Source organism: Pungitius pungitius, chromosome 5 (genome assembly GCF_949316345.1).
Source record: "Pungitius pungitius chromosome 5, fPunPun2.1, whole genome shotgun sequence".
Lineage (NCBI taxonomy): Eukaryota > Metazoa > Chordata > Actinopteri > Perciformes > Gasterosteidae > Pungitius > Pungitius pungitius.
In genome coordinates, this window is record NC_084904.1 from 17,750,061 (window position 1) to 17,767,662 (window position 17,602).

The 17,602-nt window shown below is 40.2% G+C and overlaps 1 protein-coding gene across 3 annotated transcripts; it reads right to left on the minus strand.

Moving 5' to 3' along the window:
• Positions 1 to 1,233: 1,233 nt before the first annotated feature.
• On the minus strand, positions 1,234 to 15,212 carry piwil2 (piwi-like RNA-mediated gene silencing 2). 3 transcript variants are annotated; one of them, XM_037483639.2, is made up of 24 exons: positions 15,024 to 15,212; positions 13,783 to 14,063; positions 12,265 to 12,370; positions 11,744 to 11,840; positions 11,159 to 11,325; positions 10,926 to 11,013; positions 9,551 to 9,661; positions 9,334 to 9,451; positions 9,019 to 9,143; positions 8,539 to 8,619; positions 8,331 to 8,444; positions 7,757 to 7,945; positions 7,510 to 7,594; positions 7,069 to 7,161; positions 6,398 to 6,538; positions 5,766 to 5,879; positions 5,391 to 5,579; positions 4,916 to 5,017; positions 4,694 to 4,810; positions 4,342 to 4,430; positions 3,835 to 3,940; positions 3,355 to 3,608; positions 2,879 to 2,986; positions 1,234 to 1,869 (listed from the first exon to the last, which is right to left on the minus strand). In XM_037483639.2, the coding sequence occupies exons 2-24, from the start codon at positions 14,035 to 14,037 to the stop codon at positions 1,713 to 1,715; spliced, it is 3,006 nt and encodes a 1,001-aa protein (XP_037339536.2). In that variant the 5' UTR covers positions 14,038 to 14,063; positions 15,024 to 15,212; the 3' UTR covers positions 1,234 to 1,712. The 3 variants fall into 3 exon arrangements, with proteins under 3 accessions (XP_037339536.2, XP_037339537.2, XP_037339538.2); XM_037483640.2 differs by having other exon boundaries at positions 13,783 to 14,083; XM_037483641.2 differs by having other exon boundaries at positions 13,783 to 14,083; positions 15,085 to 15,211.
• Positions 15,213 to 17,602: the final 2,390 nt, after the last annotated feature.

Here is a 17,602-nt window from a genome sequence, read left to right on the forward strand (position 1 = left end):
AGTGACGCCGAGTGCGAAAAGTGGTCGTATCTTATTTCAGAACGGCACCAGCCGATCGCAGTTGGGTATTTAGCGACATGAACACGCCTCCTTCTCCTCATGCAAATTGCATGTAAATGCGTATCTTCATGACCATGGGTTCGAAAGTAAAAAAAATAATTTGAGAAGCTGGCACAACACAGCTACTTGCAAGTAGCGCAGCGTCTTAAATAAAATCACGTACGTCATGTCAGTGCGAGGCTTTACAAATGAACACAAAGGGGTTCATCAAGCCTGAAACATTTGGCCAATGGTCCTTCGACTCATGTCGTTTAGCCGTCACTGGAGAATAAGTTTTCGTTTAATTTGTCTATAGTATGCACGATCGACACGTGTCCCCCTTGTTTTAGCGTCGCCATGTTGCCATCATATGAACTTCCTGTAGTGTGCCCCGAGTTCACTGCCCAGCACTGACAAGCTCGATTGGCATTTAGAACACCAGAATTGGCAGGTCCGCCACTTGTGCCCTGTGCGTTTCACAGATGAGAGAACGTTCTCCATCAGCCGGCTCCTCTGGATTTACAGGAGCTCACTAAAGCCCCTCAGTAGATCAGGGAGGACATCCCACAAATAATGATAGGTTGTCTCATTAGGAGCATGCCGCAACAAAGTGGGGGCCACACAATATATTTAAAAGTATTTTGATTTGCAGAAATTTACTTTGATTTTCAGGGTGTCTAAAATTAAGCTCTCAAAAGATGTGGCATCCTACTGTTCCTAAGACATTAAACTTCATATTACTATAGAGATCCAACATAAGTTTCACATTGAGATCTGATGTGTTTAAAGGTGTTACTTATATTTTTTGAGCAGTGTATGATACTGTGATATATGTAAACAGATGTGATTTTAACAGGCATCTGTTGAAATGTGAATATTACCGCTCGGTGGAAACGCGCCATTAGTCCCCAACCCCATAAGAGTCTGGAATTTAATATAGCCATGAGTAAGCAAGAAAACTTCTCATGAATCCTAAGGCAAGTCCACTTACATTTCTTTCAAATTCCTGTTGTAGTGTTCCTCAAGACCATCAAACCCTTATGAACTGCGCTGTAACATTACATGAGCCTCAACAGGGTTGGACCACAATGATAAGCTGGAGAAAAGTATATGAAAAATACTGTTGGAGAATGTTAGCCTCGTGTTTTTAAAGTGAGATGTTCAGAAACAGGAAAAACATAGTAACAGTTGCCTTGCAAGAGGAAACCACTATAATTCACACAAACATCAAACTTAATAGAAAGCAGGTTTAGATTTTAAAGGGCTCCTTTTAATGTCATAGCAGAAATTAAGGTACCAAGTATTTTTTCCCCCTGCAAAATACATATATTTAAAAAGATTTAACTTTGGAACAAAAGGTGGAGACACTGAGGAGTGCTTATGATTGTAGTAGAAAGTAGAAAAACGTTTCCCAGTTATTTGAGCTTTATTATTACATTCTACATTTTAGTATTTTGAACATGCTGAGGTGAAAGCTCTGTAAATATGCATTCTGGGAATTGTAACTTGTAAACATGTACGAATCAGTAAAGAATTGTAAAAACAAATGAGTCGAAGAGTCTGCACATCAACTAAACACTGATTACTAATAAGAACATTGGCTAGGAAAAGTATAGAAAACTTTGTCAAGTCTCACTCTCAGTAGTTTAAACTACTAAAACAGCTTCTCCTTTTCAAAGAAAAAAGAGCTTGTCTGACAGCTGAATGGCCGGCTCGGAGTGCAGGTACTGGCCAGACAGGAAGGCCAGTTTGTGGGCGTACTTGCACGGCGCTGGAACACGAACGGTGCCCGGCCAGTTCCAGTACAAGTGGCACATCTTAAACGTCAACCTGGTGTGGAATCAGAGAAACACACAATAGCTCATACCAATGAATTCTAATGCAACAGTCCAGTAATAGTTCTACTTCTATAGGGCTTACATTGTTCTGGATTTATAGTTTTGTGCGATGCAGCAGGGTTCGAAAAAAATGTGTCCAGCGGAAAAGCGCGAGGCTCTAGGCCGGGGAGGTAAACCCGGGGGCTTCAACCGCAACCGCAGGGCGACGTGCTCCGCGGTTGCTGGGAGAGACGCGCCGGCTCCCGCTACCTATCAGTCGGCCCGGGAGGAACGCAGGACGACGCCCTGCGTTCCTCCCGGCAAAAGAGGCGAACAAGCAGTCCGAGGAACCGACAGCTCAGTTGTGTTGCCCGTTTCCGTTGACCCTGTTTTTAAAAACAAAGTCGACGTACCAGACTCGTTCACTTTATTGGCGCTCTTCTCATTTGGCTTAAAGCCAAAATGTTCCCACACTGGAGCTGAAGATTGCAGCTTCGTAACAATGTCCATTTGGACTTGTTTATCCTAGTTCTCTGTAGATGTCACGAAAAATAACACTTCTTAAAACGTCTGTGGGTTTACGCTTTTCCTTCCCCCGTCGGGGTCTGCTCTGCGTGTGGGGAGGTGCTGCCTAAGCCCCATCCCCGACAATGAAAGTAGACAAGAGGGCAGCGCGATAGAACAAAATGTTGGTGACGTTCACCACCAAAAATGATCACACTCACTTGCTTGTTAGGGCTGTCAAAATTGCTCAAAAATGATGGATCAAAGTCTTGATTTTCTGCCATTGTTCCGTAATGGCCAATAATACGACAGTGCTGTTTATGTGGTTAATGAAATTGAAAATCAATATTCCGTTTTCATGCAAAGGTGCAATTAACTATTGATACCACTTCAGTGGTAAACTTGTGGGAACATGCTTCTGATTAATACGGTAATGTTAGAATTATATATCGGGATTAATTGCTTTATATTGGTACTTACTTGGTCTAAAAACAATCAGTGCATCCCACTACGATTACCTTTGCAAATGGTCAGGTGAAAGATTTGCCGTGTTGTAGAGAGTGACGTAGTGCGTTGGAAGTCCACAGCCCTGACGACTAGTGTGTGCCAAGAGAAAGAAGTCCACCCTGAAAAAACAAACGCAAGTGCTTGAAAATCAATATAGCCAACAGCAGATGCCCAGAGAATTTGATGGTGTTGTCAAAGTGAACATTTTTACTGCTGTTGCCATGAGATGATTTTGCAGTAAAGTACAAAATGAAAATAGGCAGCGCATCTTTCCTCTGGCCTTTCAGCCTGCTCATTTCTATTCTTTCAACTAAAACTGAAGTAAAAGCCTGTTCAAGTACAGAGCAGGCCATCTGTGGTCGAGGGCTGGATTCAGACTAAAAACAACAGTCTTACTGATCGTTACCGGGAACACTGATTTGCACAAGGGTTTTGCTACAGAAGGATTAGACAACAACAAACAACCAATGGTAATTTGCTGACTGACCAGTCCTTCTGCGTGAGCGTGTGATCCAGAACAGTTCCGGGTGGAGGTGTTCTAACGCTGTTTGGAGTCCAGGAGACGAGTGTGGTGCTGATGCGCTTTTGGACCACAATGAAGACCAGCTTGGGCTCATAGCTGGGGAAAGTCTTGAAGCATTTGATCAACTGTGGGATCTCGTACTGCGCCACCATGTTCAGCTGACCATCTGACACACCATCCCGATACACAACAATCTTCTCTGGCAAATTGTGGTTCACCTATACAAATGAACATACACGCAGTTTGTGTCAGGTGTGGCGGATCAAATGCAAATAGTTATTTAATCTACAGTGACCTTTCCTATAGAGCAGCAAATACGTTTTTACTTTGATTAGACAACCAAATAAAATTATGGTATTTATCTTAATTGACAGCATGTCATTTGTCTCTACATGGTTGCATGGACATATGGAATATGTGTAATGCATTATTTGCACTAATTACCTCGTGGTACTTCTGCAGTGCAGCCAGTAAACAGACTCTGAAGCCATTGATCAGTTCCTCATTTGGTGTCTGGAAAGTTACCCTCGAGTACCAGCGAGTCAGCGAGCTGGACAAGAAAAAAATGTATGCATTTCTGTCGGGATATTGCATCCATTAGCACAAGTGGATGTTGCAATAGGAAAAGTAAAATACTGTACATATTCTAAAACACCAACTTTCATTAGCACTATATAATGAATTTATTTTGGGGATCTTCAAAAGATCTTTCTGCATAACAACTAAAAGAAAAATCAGCCAATCTCAAGAAAGGGTTTGTCTGCTTCCTGATACATCTAGCAGGCTCAATGCCTGATGGAAGCTTCAGCCAATGAGAGCCGACGTCACTGGCAAAAGTTCCGTCACACAAATACATTTTTAACTACATTTTCTGAATATACAATATAAAATGGGAGTTTGAAAAAAAAAAAAAACTAATTCAAATTCAAACAAATGGGGAAAAGGTTGTACCTGTTGACACTTGCGACAAAGCCCATGACTGACTGATGCGCTTTGCTGGTGTCATGATGGACATCAACTCCCACCACCATCAAGTGTTTCTATTAAAAGGTCAGATAGAGGTTCATTATTTCAACATCGACTGCACCAATGATATACCAGTGTTTCCCCCACTATTTTATAACTCCAGACTTTCTCAGGTGTGCCCCCCTGATATAATGGTAAGGAAAACACTGAACACTATATCTTGTCAAATTTTCAAATAGTACTGTGGTATCAAGGTTTCCTTTATCATCATACACTTTTCCACTGCGTATTATGTTTATAAATAGTACTACAATTTAGATATTGCCATGATACTTACCAGAGGGACATTGACAGTCCAAAGTTCTCCTCCTAACTTGCTGTTTATCTGCAGGAGCACCTTTTGGGCGACACTCCTTAGCTTCTGTTGCTTGGAAATTGTTCTGACGTTAATGGCCTGTGGCACAATAAAACAAAATCTTAACTGGGAGTAAATATTTAACACCTTTTTTCCCCCTCTAATGACTAGCCATGCACAACCACATGAACAAGCATTATACACCTGGGATGGGATGGGGCTCTTGACACAGCAGAGCTTCTTGATGGCACTGTAGAGATCGTCTCTGTTGCCTTCCATGATGCAGACTACAAGTTGCATATTGGGCTGTAAACAGATAAGTAATGGATTGGATTGTTGCACAGGAAGGACATCACTGGGACCAGACAGTAATCACTTCCACATGGTAAAACAAAAGAAAAAAAATTGTGCAGATGTTTGAATGCATTATCTGTTAATCATTAGTGACAAAGAAAGATGGATCTCTGTATATGGCTGAAGGCAGACAAAACACACGCACTTTGTCTGTAACACATGAGGGCCAAAACATGACAAACATTTTGGTAACAAAAGTTTGCAAACACTGGAAAATGCAGATTATATAAAATATATATTTTTCTACATATGAACAGACACAAGCCTGTATGTAAATTTAAATTATTCAGACAGTGTGTGATGTGTCTAAATCTTTACGTCATACCTCATTGTTGACCTGAGAGTGGATGCTCTTGACGTACGTCTCGGTGCGATTGTCCCTTAGCTCGACGCGAATGGGTCGCTCCAGACGCATACCGATAGGCCCGGCCACCTTGTTAAAGGTGGAAACCAGCTCTTCAGCCTGCTCCGCACAGCGGCGAGTGTAGAAAATGGCCCAAATGTTCAATGGGATCTAAGAGTGAGATAATTCCGTTGGTGAAGAAACAAAAGTAATACAGCAAGCTCTCCTTGTTTACACACAAACGCCTTGGAACTCAGCTTACAGTCAGTTTATTAACACCAGTTGAAAAGTTTTAGGTTGTATTAAAGCTAAATTATATCAACAATGAGGAGCTTCAGAGATTTGTCTCCTACTCACAGAGCTGATTGAAGCTTCCCTAATGACCTCTCTGGACCAGGAAACATCAGCAGCAGTGGTGAATGATGTAGACTGCAGACAGATGGTTTCAAGGGGAAGAGTTCTACCTGCAATCTGCGAGAGAGGAAACCAATACATAATATACTCTTAAGAAAGAATGTTCAGAGAACAAAAAAAAGTAAAACTTGACTCAACACTATATTCAAGTGACTTTCCATCCGTCTACAGTCTAGCTGCATTTGAATACACCAGATGGTCAGATATTATTCTAAAACCAAACTTTTGAAAACAAAAGTAAACACTACAGTAAATCATAATTGCTGGCAAATCAAGACCATACGCTTTTTTAAAGTATGATTTCATAGAAAAAAATAAAAAAAGGCAGCCTTACCACTAGGGCTGGGCGGCATACCGGTTCAAATGGTATAAGATTTCCGTAAGGTATGAATTTCTCACGTACCGGTCATACCGGCGTTAGGCCATAACAACTGACGTTGCTCTTCGGCAGAAGTTATTTTTACACGTCATCGAGGAGCGCCCAGCGGTAACTTTATAACAATAAATAACCCACAACAAACACTCAACAGGGTAAAACACAAAGATTTTTGGCCAAACCGCCCAGTCCTACTTACCGTCACGAGTTCAGAGTCAATGTCCAGTCCCCATCGGCTGAGCTCCTTTGTGCTCTCAGGATTGGTGCTGATGTTCTTTAGCAGCTGTTTTATGGAGTGGGTGTTCTGCTCAGCGCTGACATTGATGTGTATGGTCAGATCCTACAACACATTAAAAACACATTTTTACTGCAAGTTTTGATATTAAAATGTAATAATTTCCAATGTGTATCACCACATTTCATCAGTGTTAGGGTTATAGAAGTGGGGTTTGCTTTATTGGACAATTTGGACTAATATTACCATAAAACTAACTAATACGGTTGATGTTGAACAAGCTGTTGTCATTTGTCACTGGTTGAAATGTGTTTTTTAGAAATAAGTTTACAAAAGAATAAAATGCTTAAGACATAGTTAACAAAGAAAAATTGTACATTAACTGGGAATTACATATTGTGAAAAATTAGGTCCTAACAGCTGTTGAATGTTGGAGTGCAGCTTTACATGTTCAAACTTGAGGAGCAACACCATTTGAACTTGGAAGATTGGAAATTTGGCTTAAAATGTCCTCAATCAGTTGTACAAACCTAATTTTTTTTTAAGATTAACGAAAGATTGACGTGGAAATATAAATCAAAGGGGAGAAAAGCATCAGTGTGACAGGGCCTGAAGAAAGAAAGAACATTGTTTACCGTCATCGATTTGAAGTCCTTCTTCATTCTTTCTGGGATTCCCGTCATAAAGGAAAGCTCTGGTACTAGAAGGATCTCTCCAGTAATGACTTGCTGTAAAAAGAATCCATCTTATAATCTGCACAGTTAATTGGTTACTGCTTATATAACATTTGTCAGAAATATGTATGTCATTATGGAATTATGAAGTATTACTGATGCGTGACTAGGTCATGCAAGCAAAATCAGAGTGCCTCTCGCGTGGAAAAACACAAAAGCTTGAATTAACATATTATTCAGCTTTTGAAAAGCAATGTGTTGTGTTTTATGCTCTGAAAAATAAGCTCATCGTTAGGACGTGTTGTAGCCACAAGGTGGCATTCTGATGCAAGGATTCAGATGACAGCAGACTGTGTCTTGAGCATCTATGATGTTAAAATAGCAGATACTGGATAGTTGTACCTTCCCTCCTGGCTTGGATCTCTCCTTCGGCCGATGCATGAGCAGAGGTTGGTCCATCTCTTTGATCGTAATCCCATAGTTCTTGCTGATAAAATGTGAAAGCCAATACATTAGAACATTAGCAATAAATAGATGTGCTAATTGTTGTTGCAAATTTGATTGCTGCTATGGATTAAACAGCCACCATTTCAAATCACAAACGTGACAGCTGTATTTTGTCATGAGTTCATGGACAGAGCAGCCTCACCTGTAGTATTCCACAAATGTGGTGTTTGTGCCATCCATCAAAGTGAAGGTGTCTTTGGGGGATTTGTCCCATTCAATGGCATCAATGCGGTAGGTGCGGTTGTTGTAGCGGGTGATGACGATGCTGCCAATGAGCTCTTTGGTGCATTCATCCCTGAAGTTCTCTTTGGTCTGTCTGTACAGCGTGTTCCTAGTAAACAGAACGCAAAGGCCAAAAAGTCATGGCGTTTCCATTTATGGTGTAAATAGACCATTTTATAAATAATCTATGGATGCAATATGCTTGTTGTATTTGCCACTGCCCTCTATATGCAATCCCATAGGGAAGAGTGATGGAGGTTGAGTACATTTCTAGTTCCATCTCAGAGGAGAGATGGACTCCTCTCACAACACGGTATTTTAAATATGTATGACTACATAGTGGAACATGACATTCATATGTGTGCGTGCAGGTTACGGCATATTCAATGTCTCAACTTATGTATGAATATGTCTACAGGGGACAGACAAAATTGAATAAAAGATGCATTCTATATATTATAATATGCTACAGTTTATGTGAAGTGTGAACTCACATGACGTTCAGCACGGAGTCATTTCTCAGGACTTTGTGAGACACGTCCACGTTTAGGTACAGGCCTCCATCTGTGCGCTTGATACAGGTGGAGTAACCCGGCCACACTTGCAGCCTACAAAAAAATGACAAGCAGGACAAAGAATGGACTGCATGGCGACTTAAGCAGACATATGTCCTTTGATTTTAAGATGTAATTCAGTACCAACCGATGTTTTTCAAGAACGATTGCACTTTCTGGATCATAGTGGTTTCGACCAACAAGCTTCAGGCCAATGATTTTCATTACCCTTGAAAAGCAAAAATATTGAAGTGTCTTGTCAGGTTTATCAACAGTATGTAGAACCAAAGAATATGGCTCAAATCATTTTTTCACAAGTCATTTCACACATCAATAACAATATACTATGGCTTTTGAAAATTAAAAGTATTTAGTATGTACTTTCTCATTCTATTAAGAATTGAAAAATGAACATAACTGTCTTGAGGGAGAAGATTGACAGAAATGCTGCCCATTAATTGTGTTATCTAAAAAAAAGTTAGTCTTTAGATAGTTTAGGCTGGTCAATATCAATTCAGAAACATAATTTTCTATCACATTACGTCACATGATTCTTGAAAACAAGTCATTTTGATTCCATTTGTCTACAATATGAAACACAAATAGTCAATCTGACTGTTATAAATACCTCCTGAGCACCACATTGTAGAATGGGATGCATAGATCCGAGTTGGGGGGCAAAATCTTCGTCATCTGGATTTGTATTTCTATTTTCTCATTGTCAGTCCGCCTCAAACTGTTTAGAACAACCAACTGCAAGGTATCAAAATATGCAAAAATTCTTTTCAGCAATGTGAAATTTTGCACTGCATATATCTGCACCATGGAAATTAGAGGTATTTCATTTGATGACTGCCTTTCAGTATTTTCAGACTATTGTAGGAAGTCGGTCATTGAAATACACAATTCAAATCAAAATTGAAATACAGTGATTGATACCTACATCATTCAGTTTAACGGGCAGGAAGAGTATGGAGCCATCAAAAGCTACTACTTCTCCTGTGGCTGAGCGGTGGTCTTTCATCATTCCAAAACGCATCGCCATTGATTCAACATTTGGACTGAAAGATATCGAAAACACTGATAATTTATGAGAACACAGCAAGCACTTTTTGCAAGTGGTTAGAAACAGAAACAAAGTAATGAGACAGGATACTTACACAAAGGTAACATGGTACTGATAAACCGCTTCATTCTTACATCGAATTGGGATGTGGTTTGAGCCAAGAGTTATAGGAGCTCCTTTTGTTCCCATCTTATTCAGCGGCTTACTGACCAGACAAAAAATAAAAATGCACAAAAAGATCATTGCAGCACAACAGTTACTTTGCTGTACTCCGTTTTTAAGACTCAAGTGAAAAGTGGCCCTAAAATAATGAATTCATCTCAGCACAATATGATTGATGAAGGCCAACTTCATGCATTATTCTACCTCACATCTAAAATCTAAAAGAAATGTTGCCAAAAAACTAAAACAGTTTCAATACAGCCAAATTGCCCACTGTATTCTCTGTGCATCTAGACTTGTGCCAATTGAATTGTAAATAAGGGCAATAGCAGGAAAATGGGGAGTTGCATTTTTCCACGGCGACATAAGGCGATGCGATCTATATAACTCAGAAACAGAAACTGGTCAAGTGGTTTATTTGCCTGTTTATCAGTGAATTTTATCAACACTTAAATTTACAAAGTAGTTTCCCTTTCTTTTCCCATGGATCCGACAGCCCAAAATTTGGCTTTTCACATCCTGGTTCACTAAGCCTCCGCCCTGTGCTCTGAGAGTAGCTGACGTTGGGGATGGGATTTGGATTGTGAAATTAAAGACGGGATTATGTTAAATGGAACATGACGCTGTGGTATTCGCGCCAAGCATTGACAGAGTGAAAAAAAGGGAAGCTGTTTGAATGTAAGTGCATCAAACAATAACATCATGTTTAAAAATGTCACTAATAAATGTTTATGGCAGCGCCAACTGAAAACATGGACGGACGAGCCGGCAAAAAAACAGACACTCCGCTGCATTAGAATTTTATTTTCCCCATGTAACGGCCCCACCAGTTGAGAACCACTGATCTACAGAACTGAATACCCCACTACTCACCCAACCCGTACCAAGCGTCACTGACTATAATCGGCCTTCTGACGTTAAACTGCGCCAGGCCTGCTCCAAAGCCAACGTTTGGTTTGGTCAGTGCTCCTGTTGCTACATGGCAGTGTGAAGTGGCGAGCTACGTGGAAGAGGACGTACCCAATGTAGATACGATGGGCTCATACTAAGATGACGGAAATATTTAGTCATTTGTATTGTAATGAAAACCCACTATGAATACGATGTTCCTTCATTTGATAAATCACCAACATCCTGCACAGAAGACTTTTAAAGTTCTATCATTTCAACGCAGAGGCACGCTCATGAGGACGTTTAAAATAAGTTGAAAGTACAATCCTGTAAATGTACTACTACGCTACCACAACAAGGTTACAAATACTTGACAGTAGAAATGCGTTTATTCTTTGAAAAGAAAGTAGGCTTACCAGACGTCCTCCATTTTCAGCTCCATCTTTGATGGTGCAACAGCAGAAAGAGAAGCCTCTTGAGTGGTGGCAAACGGGGGCTTGGTTCCTTTACATAGGTTGCATTTTAAAATTTAGAACCCTCTCATAAGTTCTTGTCACCCATTAACTAAATCTAAAAGCTTTATTAAGGAATAAGTTGAAGGAAACATCTTTCACGTTGTATTCTCAATCAATTTGCAAAGTTTCTCTACCTGTGAGGGAAGCCTGAGTGTTTTGGGCTGCTGGTTGCTCAGAGGCTGGAGAAACAGACTCGACCCGACCCGGAGGAAGAGCGTGTCCTCTTCCTACTCCGAGGTGAGGCATTGCTGCTCTTCCAAGCCCCGCCATCGTGTGAGGGGACAAACCTCGGCCACGGAAACTGAAACAGGTCAAATTACCTTGTAATAATTAAGGTAGGTCGAGGTGCACATCTGTTTTTCCAACGATTAAGTCTTTATGCCAGATATTTATACAAACAATATGGCTCTTTAAACCAATCACGTTTTATTGCAAATATTTTTGCATAAGTCTATGATTGTAGCCATTTAATTTGATGACCGCTGATCAGTATGTTAAGACTATTGTAGGAGGTTGGGCATTTAAATACACAATTCAAAATGGAAATAAAGTAATCGATACAATTTAAATGTTAAGTAACATACATGAATAATTCGGCAATCAAAAATCTATTTTTATCTCCATGCGTACACTTGAGTTAATAGCATTAATAGTAATATTCTAACAGGTGTTCCTAGGATCTAGTGCACGTTATAGTTAATACGCTGGAATCTACGTACCCGCTGCCTCTGCCCATCGCCTCTCCAGGTTGGCTGATGCCCTGTACTGGCGCTCCCTGCTGGATTACATCTCCCAAATCTCCAGCTGCTCCTCTTCCTACAACAGGGTTTGTGCACAAGGTCACGTTATGGATTAAACATTGATTCCTTGAATGGATAAACCAGTCATCCTGTTGAGGTTTGCACCTGGCTGAACTCAATAATTTTAATGTGTATCCATTTCAGAAAGACATAATTTAACCAGATTAGACGTTTAAAAGTCTTTCAAGCATATCCTCTTGCAGTGTGAGGAAGTCCCCCTTATATGGCATAGTTCCACTCAAGTGATGGGCACACACAATGACCCTACAGTGGCAACCATTTAACCAGGTTGACTGGAATATTTGTTTTTTGCAGCTAAGGTAGATTAACTGTCAGCAGACCCCCTCAAATCAGCATCCTTCCTCACATGTACCTACAGTCAGTCCAATCAAAGGTGAGTTCATTATCCGTTTTAGGTAAAAACAGACATTAATACTGACCCATTGGTGCTGTTCCTCTTCCCCATGAGGTAACTGAGGGTTCAATGCCCATTCCTCTAAACATTGAGACCAGTGCTGATCTTGGACTAAAGGAAGGCACGTCATCCTGTAGGCAGAAAAAAACATTGGCAGCTTCTAAAAAGGGATAATTCTGGGTCGTCTAAGATATGCATTAACAGTCAATGTATTATTTACAGTAGACCTAACAAACAGAAGGAAAAGCAATATACTGCTTTTACCAGGGCAGCAGCAAAATATATAGAAAAAGGAAAACCAAGTGTACACTACGGAAGAGATGATATCAGATAAAAACACACATTACAAATAAGAATGCAAGTTGATTGTGGTACATTTCTATTTGCCCGGCACCCAAAGGGACTGAGAGAGTGTGTTGGAGAGAGCTACCGAGTGAATGAAGAGAGCTAGCGTTGTTGACCAGTACAAAGCACTGAATCAGAAGAAAACCATTTCTTTGCGGTTGCGTTGTTAAGCACAACCCGCACCTCCCCACAACGCCGCTCAAAGGTTTTGTGTTAGCGGATTTTAAATGAATGTGGCTAAAGCTCATTCGGTTTGCCCTGCGTGTGTCTGATTCACTCGCTGGCTCAAAAAACACGCAGACCAGCAGCCCTTTATAGATCCATTACACCGACCTAGAGGAGAGAGACTGATAAAACCTTGCATCTGGGTTGGAATGCATACTCTAATTGGCTCGGGATTCACACACACCGCTCAAAGGCCAAAGCCCAGAAAGGGGGAAATATTTGTTTGAGTCTGTTTTTTCGGTAAATGCTGCAGTGTATAGAATACAGGATTCATTATTAAAGAAAAGAAATAAATAAAGCTATATTTAATTTATGCACAACTACATTGGCTTATTCATGGTTGTGTTTGTTTCTCACAAACAAAAGAATTTTCACTGCAAAAAGTTTGCAGTCTCTTGCACCAGGAACAAAATGTAAGGCAAAGTGATTGCTGCATATTGCAATATTTTAAGAGTTTGAAGCATACGTTGATGATTTTTGGGATAACATCTTCCAATTACATTTCATTTGGGAAAGATAAGCATGACATGAAATTGAAATATTGTCCTATGCCTAGTGTACATTATATTTTGATTACCTGTACTCTTGTTAGAAAAAGTTCAGTTCAGACAGAAAAGGCTGGTAAACGGCAAGCTAGAGCAATCATAATACACTAAATAAAGGGCACACAAATTAAGTTGGCCTTTTTAAAGTGTGCCTCTTTTTTGAGGGGGCTGCAGCCTCCCGGTGAGCAGCAGTAAATAGCTTTGCTTCCATGCCTTTGTATCCCCAACCAAGTGCTTGGTAACTAGAGTAGCAAAAATACCTCACACAGCCCCACTTCAACACACACGTGGACACTTTTTGTTTTAACCTCTGTCCTAGTCAAAGCAGAGGTCCCCTCTGTAAGGTCTGGCTTCGCGGTTTCGCGCGGAGGTGTCTGTCTTTGCAGCGGTTCCGGATTAGGCACGACGGTGCCTCTCCCAACCCCTACCTTCGGTTCGGCCGATTGGAGCAGTCCCCTGCCTCGGCCAACTACAGCGTCGGTAAGGGGTAGAGTTACTCCTCGTCCCAGAGGGGTATCGCCACAAGCGAGGAAACCTCTGGCTCGTCCCACACCACAATCTTCAGTAGGGAGAGGCGGCCCTCTGCTGCGTCCTACAGGCAGCTCCTGAGGATGTAGTCTTTCTCCGCGTCCCAGCCCGACCAGGCCCATCAGACTGAGCTTGGGGGGCTTCTTTGGATCCATTTGATTTGATAGTCTGGGATAACCACCTGAAAGAACAATGGGTTGACTGCAGGCAGACACCATGGGGAAAAGTTTTTCTCATTATTTGGCCTGCCGCCATAGGAAATAATTAAAAAAATGGAATGGCAGATTTGAGAAAAAGTGATAGTGAAAGTGTTAAAAACGACCACAACTTTCCTCCATACAGTGAGCTTTTGTTGGGCTTACTGTTTGGAATAGCTTCTCTCATACAATTATTATCAACTTAAGGTTAAAACTTTCGGTTGCGTTATGACCAAAGCTCTTTGAGAAAGACTGAAAGAGTACCAACATATAACAAATTACTTAGTGATCATATTTTATTCAAATATTCAAGTACGTCAAGTTGTGTGCTTGATATGTCAGCTTCAAGCTTTGAAACGTTTTATTAAAAAATTATTGCTCAAGTTTAAATTGGAAAGTTGAAAGGATTCACGGTCCCTGACTAAATCAAAGGCATGGTTCAATACCAGCGCATGGCTAATTCACCGGAGCTAGCGTCCTTTTTACAGACTCTGGTTAACAAAATTTGGCTCGAACGGTAAGGAGCGAACGCTTACTTTAATTAAATCACCAGATTACACGATATTTTTTCCATCAATTGTTTTACTTGATAGTAAAATAAAATTATTGTCCTGGTCAGGACACCCGTTACATTAGTTAGCGCAGACATTTATTGCGACATTCATACGGCAACTTTTGAGGTTAACTTAGTTAGCGTTAGCTTGACTTTTAGCGTGCGCCTTAAACTTAGCTGTGAGTACCGGACTCAAGCGATGCTATCGCACCACAGTTAGCCTAAAAAGTAGCTAACGTTAGCTAACAGACAACGTGTTTAGGGAAATGTCACACCCCACAACGCGAAAAGCACAAAAAATAAGATGAAAGCGAGATACTAAAAGAAAACGCAACGCTTTCGGGAATTATTAAGGTTATAGTCGGAGAACTACAAATACAACATAGCTTACGGATATATGGCACGAGCTGTCCAGTCCGCGCTAAAAAAAAAAATCCACTTGCTGAATTCACCTGTCCGTCGATGGTACGTTCCCTCCTTCGACCTTATTGGGTAGATTCTCCCGCAAGGAATTGGTTTACAGAACTGTCAATCTTGTGTTGTTTTTCTTCGTGACATTGAGGAATAAAGTTTTGTCGCCCTCTGTTGGTCACAACTTGCCACCTCAGGTTTACAGGCGTCGCACCTCAGCATCATTGCCACTGGTGGAACCCCACAGTTTTTATTGTGCTTAGGTACACTTTTATTTTTACATTTATATTTTTTTATTTTTTTAAATATGTGTATATAACCTGGCATACAATGAGGCTATGTCAACGACCTGGTTGTCCTTTACAATACCTATGGTATGTATTGAAGGGGTACAGTTTAGTTGCAATCGAGGTGATGTAATGTGCAAAACCAGTTGACATTTTGCAAAAACTCTAAAACCATAAAATTTCAAATGCCCTTTGGCATTTGGCCGTTTTTTATGTGGCATGATTCAGGATGACGTGTTTCACATTAACACAGTTCATACACTCAAACCCGGGAGAAACATATTTTTCTGATGTCGGCTAATTAAAGCCTAACAGGTCACCAGGGAAAAAGTATCTTTCTACAGCTTGGTGATGGTGGATAATATGGCGTTACGATATGGTGGCAATAAATCTATTAAAAAAATCTTATCTTCAATAATTGAGCCTGATTTATGTGGGATGCAGCGCTCACCACACAAGTCTTTGTAAGCAACGAAGACACAGGGAAAACCATTACCGACAAGAACATTCTGTATTTGCAGTGTTTATCACAGCTATACATGGCTTCCAAGATAAATTAGTAATAAATTGAAAGTATCAATTTCTTTCACGACATAACTACAAAGCTTTATTCAAGACACACTTGCATTCATTCGTGTTGCTGAAGGAGTCGGACAAACATTCTTTCCAAAAGTCCAAAAGCCCAAAATCACGTGGGGCTTTGGTTTTCAGGTCAGCAGCCAGGAATATTGGCAATTAGCCTGAACTCTTTAGAAATAATCACAAAAGGGCTCCCAGAGGTATTGAGGTGATGATTTTGTGCTCGCACCACGTCTCTTTAAGAATAAATGAATCACTCTTCCAGAGAGTAACCATTCCTTTGGTCCTTTTATATTAGCTACTGTGTTTTTTGGGGGAGTTACCAAACGGGATGGAGCATTTAAGATGAACTCTCTTGCAGTCTACTTTTAATAAGAGCTGAAGAGAAAACGGTTATTAGCGTTCTGATGAACATGGCTTTTTTTCCTCCATTTTAATAGTCAGCCTTCAATGGATCCCATTTCATCCTTGGTCCTTGAAGGACAACATCATATGAACGGCAAAAATAAAAAAGGTTTATTCTCTATCCATAAGGGTTGTAATGCCATCTATTGACATAATGAGGTAACTGCCACCAATATGAGAATCAAATTGACCTTTTAAAATGAATTTTTAACCACGAACCAACATTAGAATACGACTTGGTTTTATCTGTTATGTTAAAGAAAATGCAAGGTGTCAGTATGTGTAAATATGTTGTGGCTCATTATTCACGTGGCGCTCAATAAATGCCTCACTGAGAAGGTTTAATTTAGTTATAATTGTGGTAATCAGCAATCACTAACTGTTAAGCTATTGAAAATGAACCCACAGGAGTTTTTGAAGTGTTTGTGACTCATGTGGCTTTTTGTAGATGTGCTTTCCAGGTTCAGCATGCATTTATATAAACACATACTATGTCTTAATTATTGTATCAATATGTCCTCTGTGGTGCATGGATGAATAGCAGAGGCCTCGAATGCCAAGATAGAGAGAACAACCTATTAGTGTAAACTGGTGATGCCTCTGTATACTTTCCATGTTCAAGGCGACTCACAACCACGTTGGCAGTAACGCTAAAGTATGACGGGCTTTGACAAAGAATGGTAAATGGAACACAACCCTTGATGTAATTACCTTTCAACTAGTTTTTGTATTTTAATGGTGATGGAAACTGCTACTAACAGCTGATAATAGAAAATGTGAAACGAAGAAAAGCCAAGAAACATTAATGTCACAGAGCATAAAGGACTTATGTTAAAATGGGAATTAGCAAATAGGAATTTAACTTTTCTTGGTCCACATGAATATATAATTTACCTAATATTTCTGCTAATGGATTTATTCGGATTTAAAAGATATATTTTCTACAAAGTCATATGACCTCTTTCTTTCTTGATTCACTGTGATACGTGTTATGAATAATTTGCTGCTTTCATTCAAATCCTTTGGTGGTGATTTTTTGGTCTGTACTCAAAAGAAGACACATAAAAGCTGTGAGTATCCTTTTACTGTTTCAGAATGACACTTTCTTATCAATTGGGTTCAACTCTGATGGAGATTAGCTGTATTTTTAAGTGTGACCTAATTTAAGTGACATGAATTATATTATATGAATAAAAGAAAACACTGGTTCTATAATACTATTTCCTTTGGATCTTTCCTTTGAGCTTAGCAAAAAAACAACAAACCCTTTGACTGTGGTTCGCTGGTC

Coding starts and splice junctions, on each gene's coding strand:
- piwil2 (XM_037483639.2), bottom strand. CDS start 14,037: ATGGATCCAAAGAAGCCCCCCAAGCTCAGTCTGATGGGCCTGGTCGGG. Junction 11,326..11,743: donor GCGATGGGCAGAGGCAGCGG/GTACGTAGATTC, acceptor GACCTGTTTCAG/TTTCCGTGGCCGAGGTTTGT. Junction 9,662..10,925: donor CTGAAAATGGAGGACGTCTG/GTAAGCCTACTT, acceptor TTGTCTGGTCAG/TAAGCCGCTGAATAAGATGG.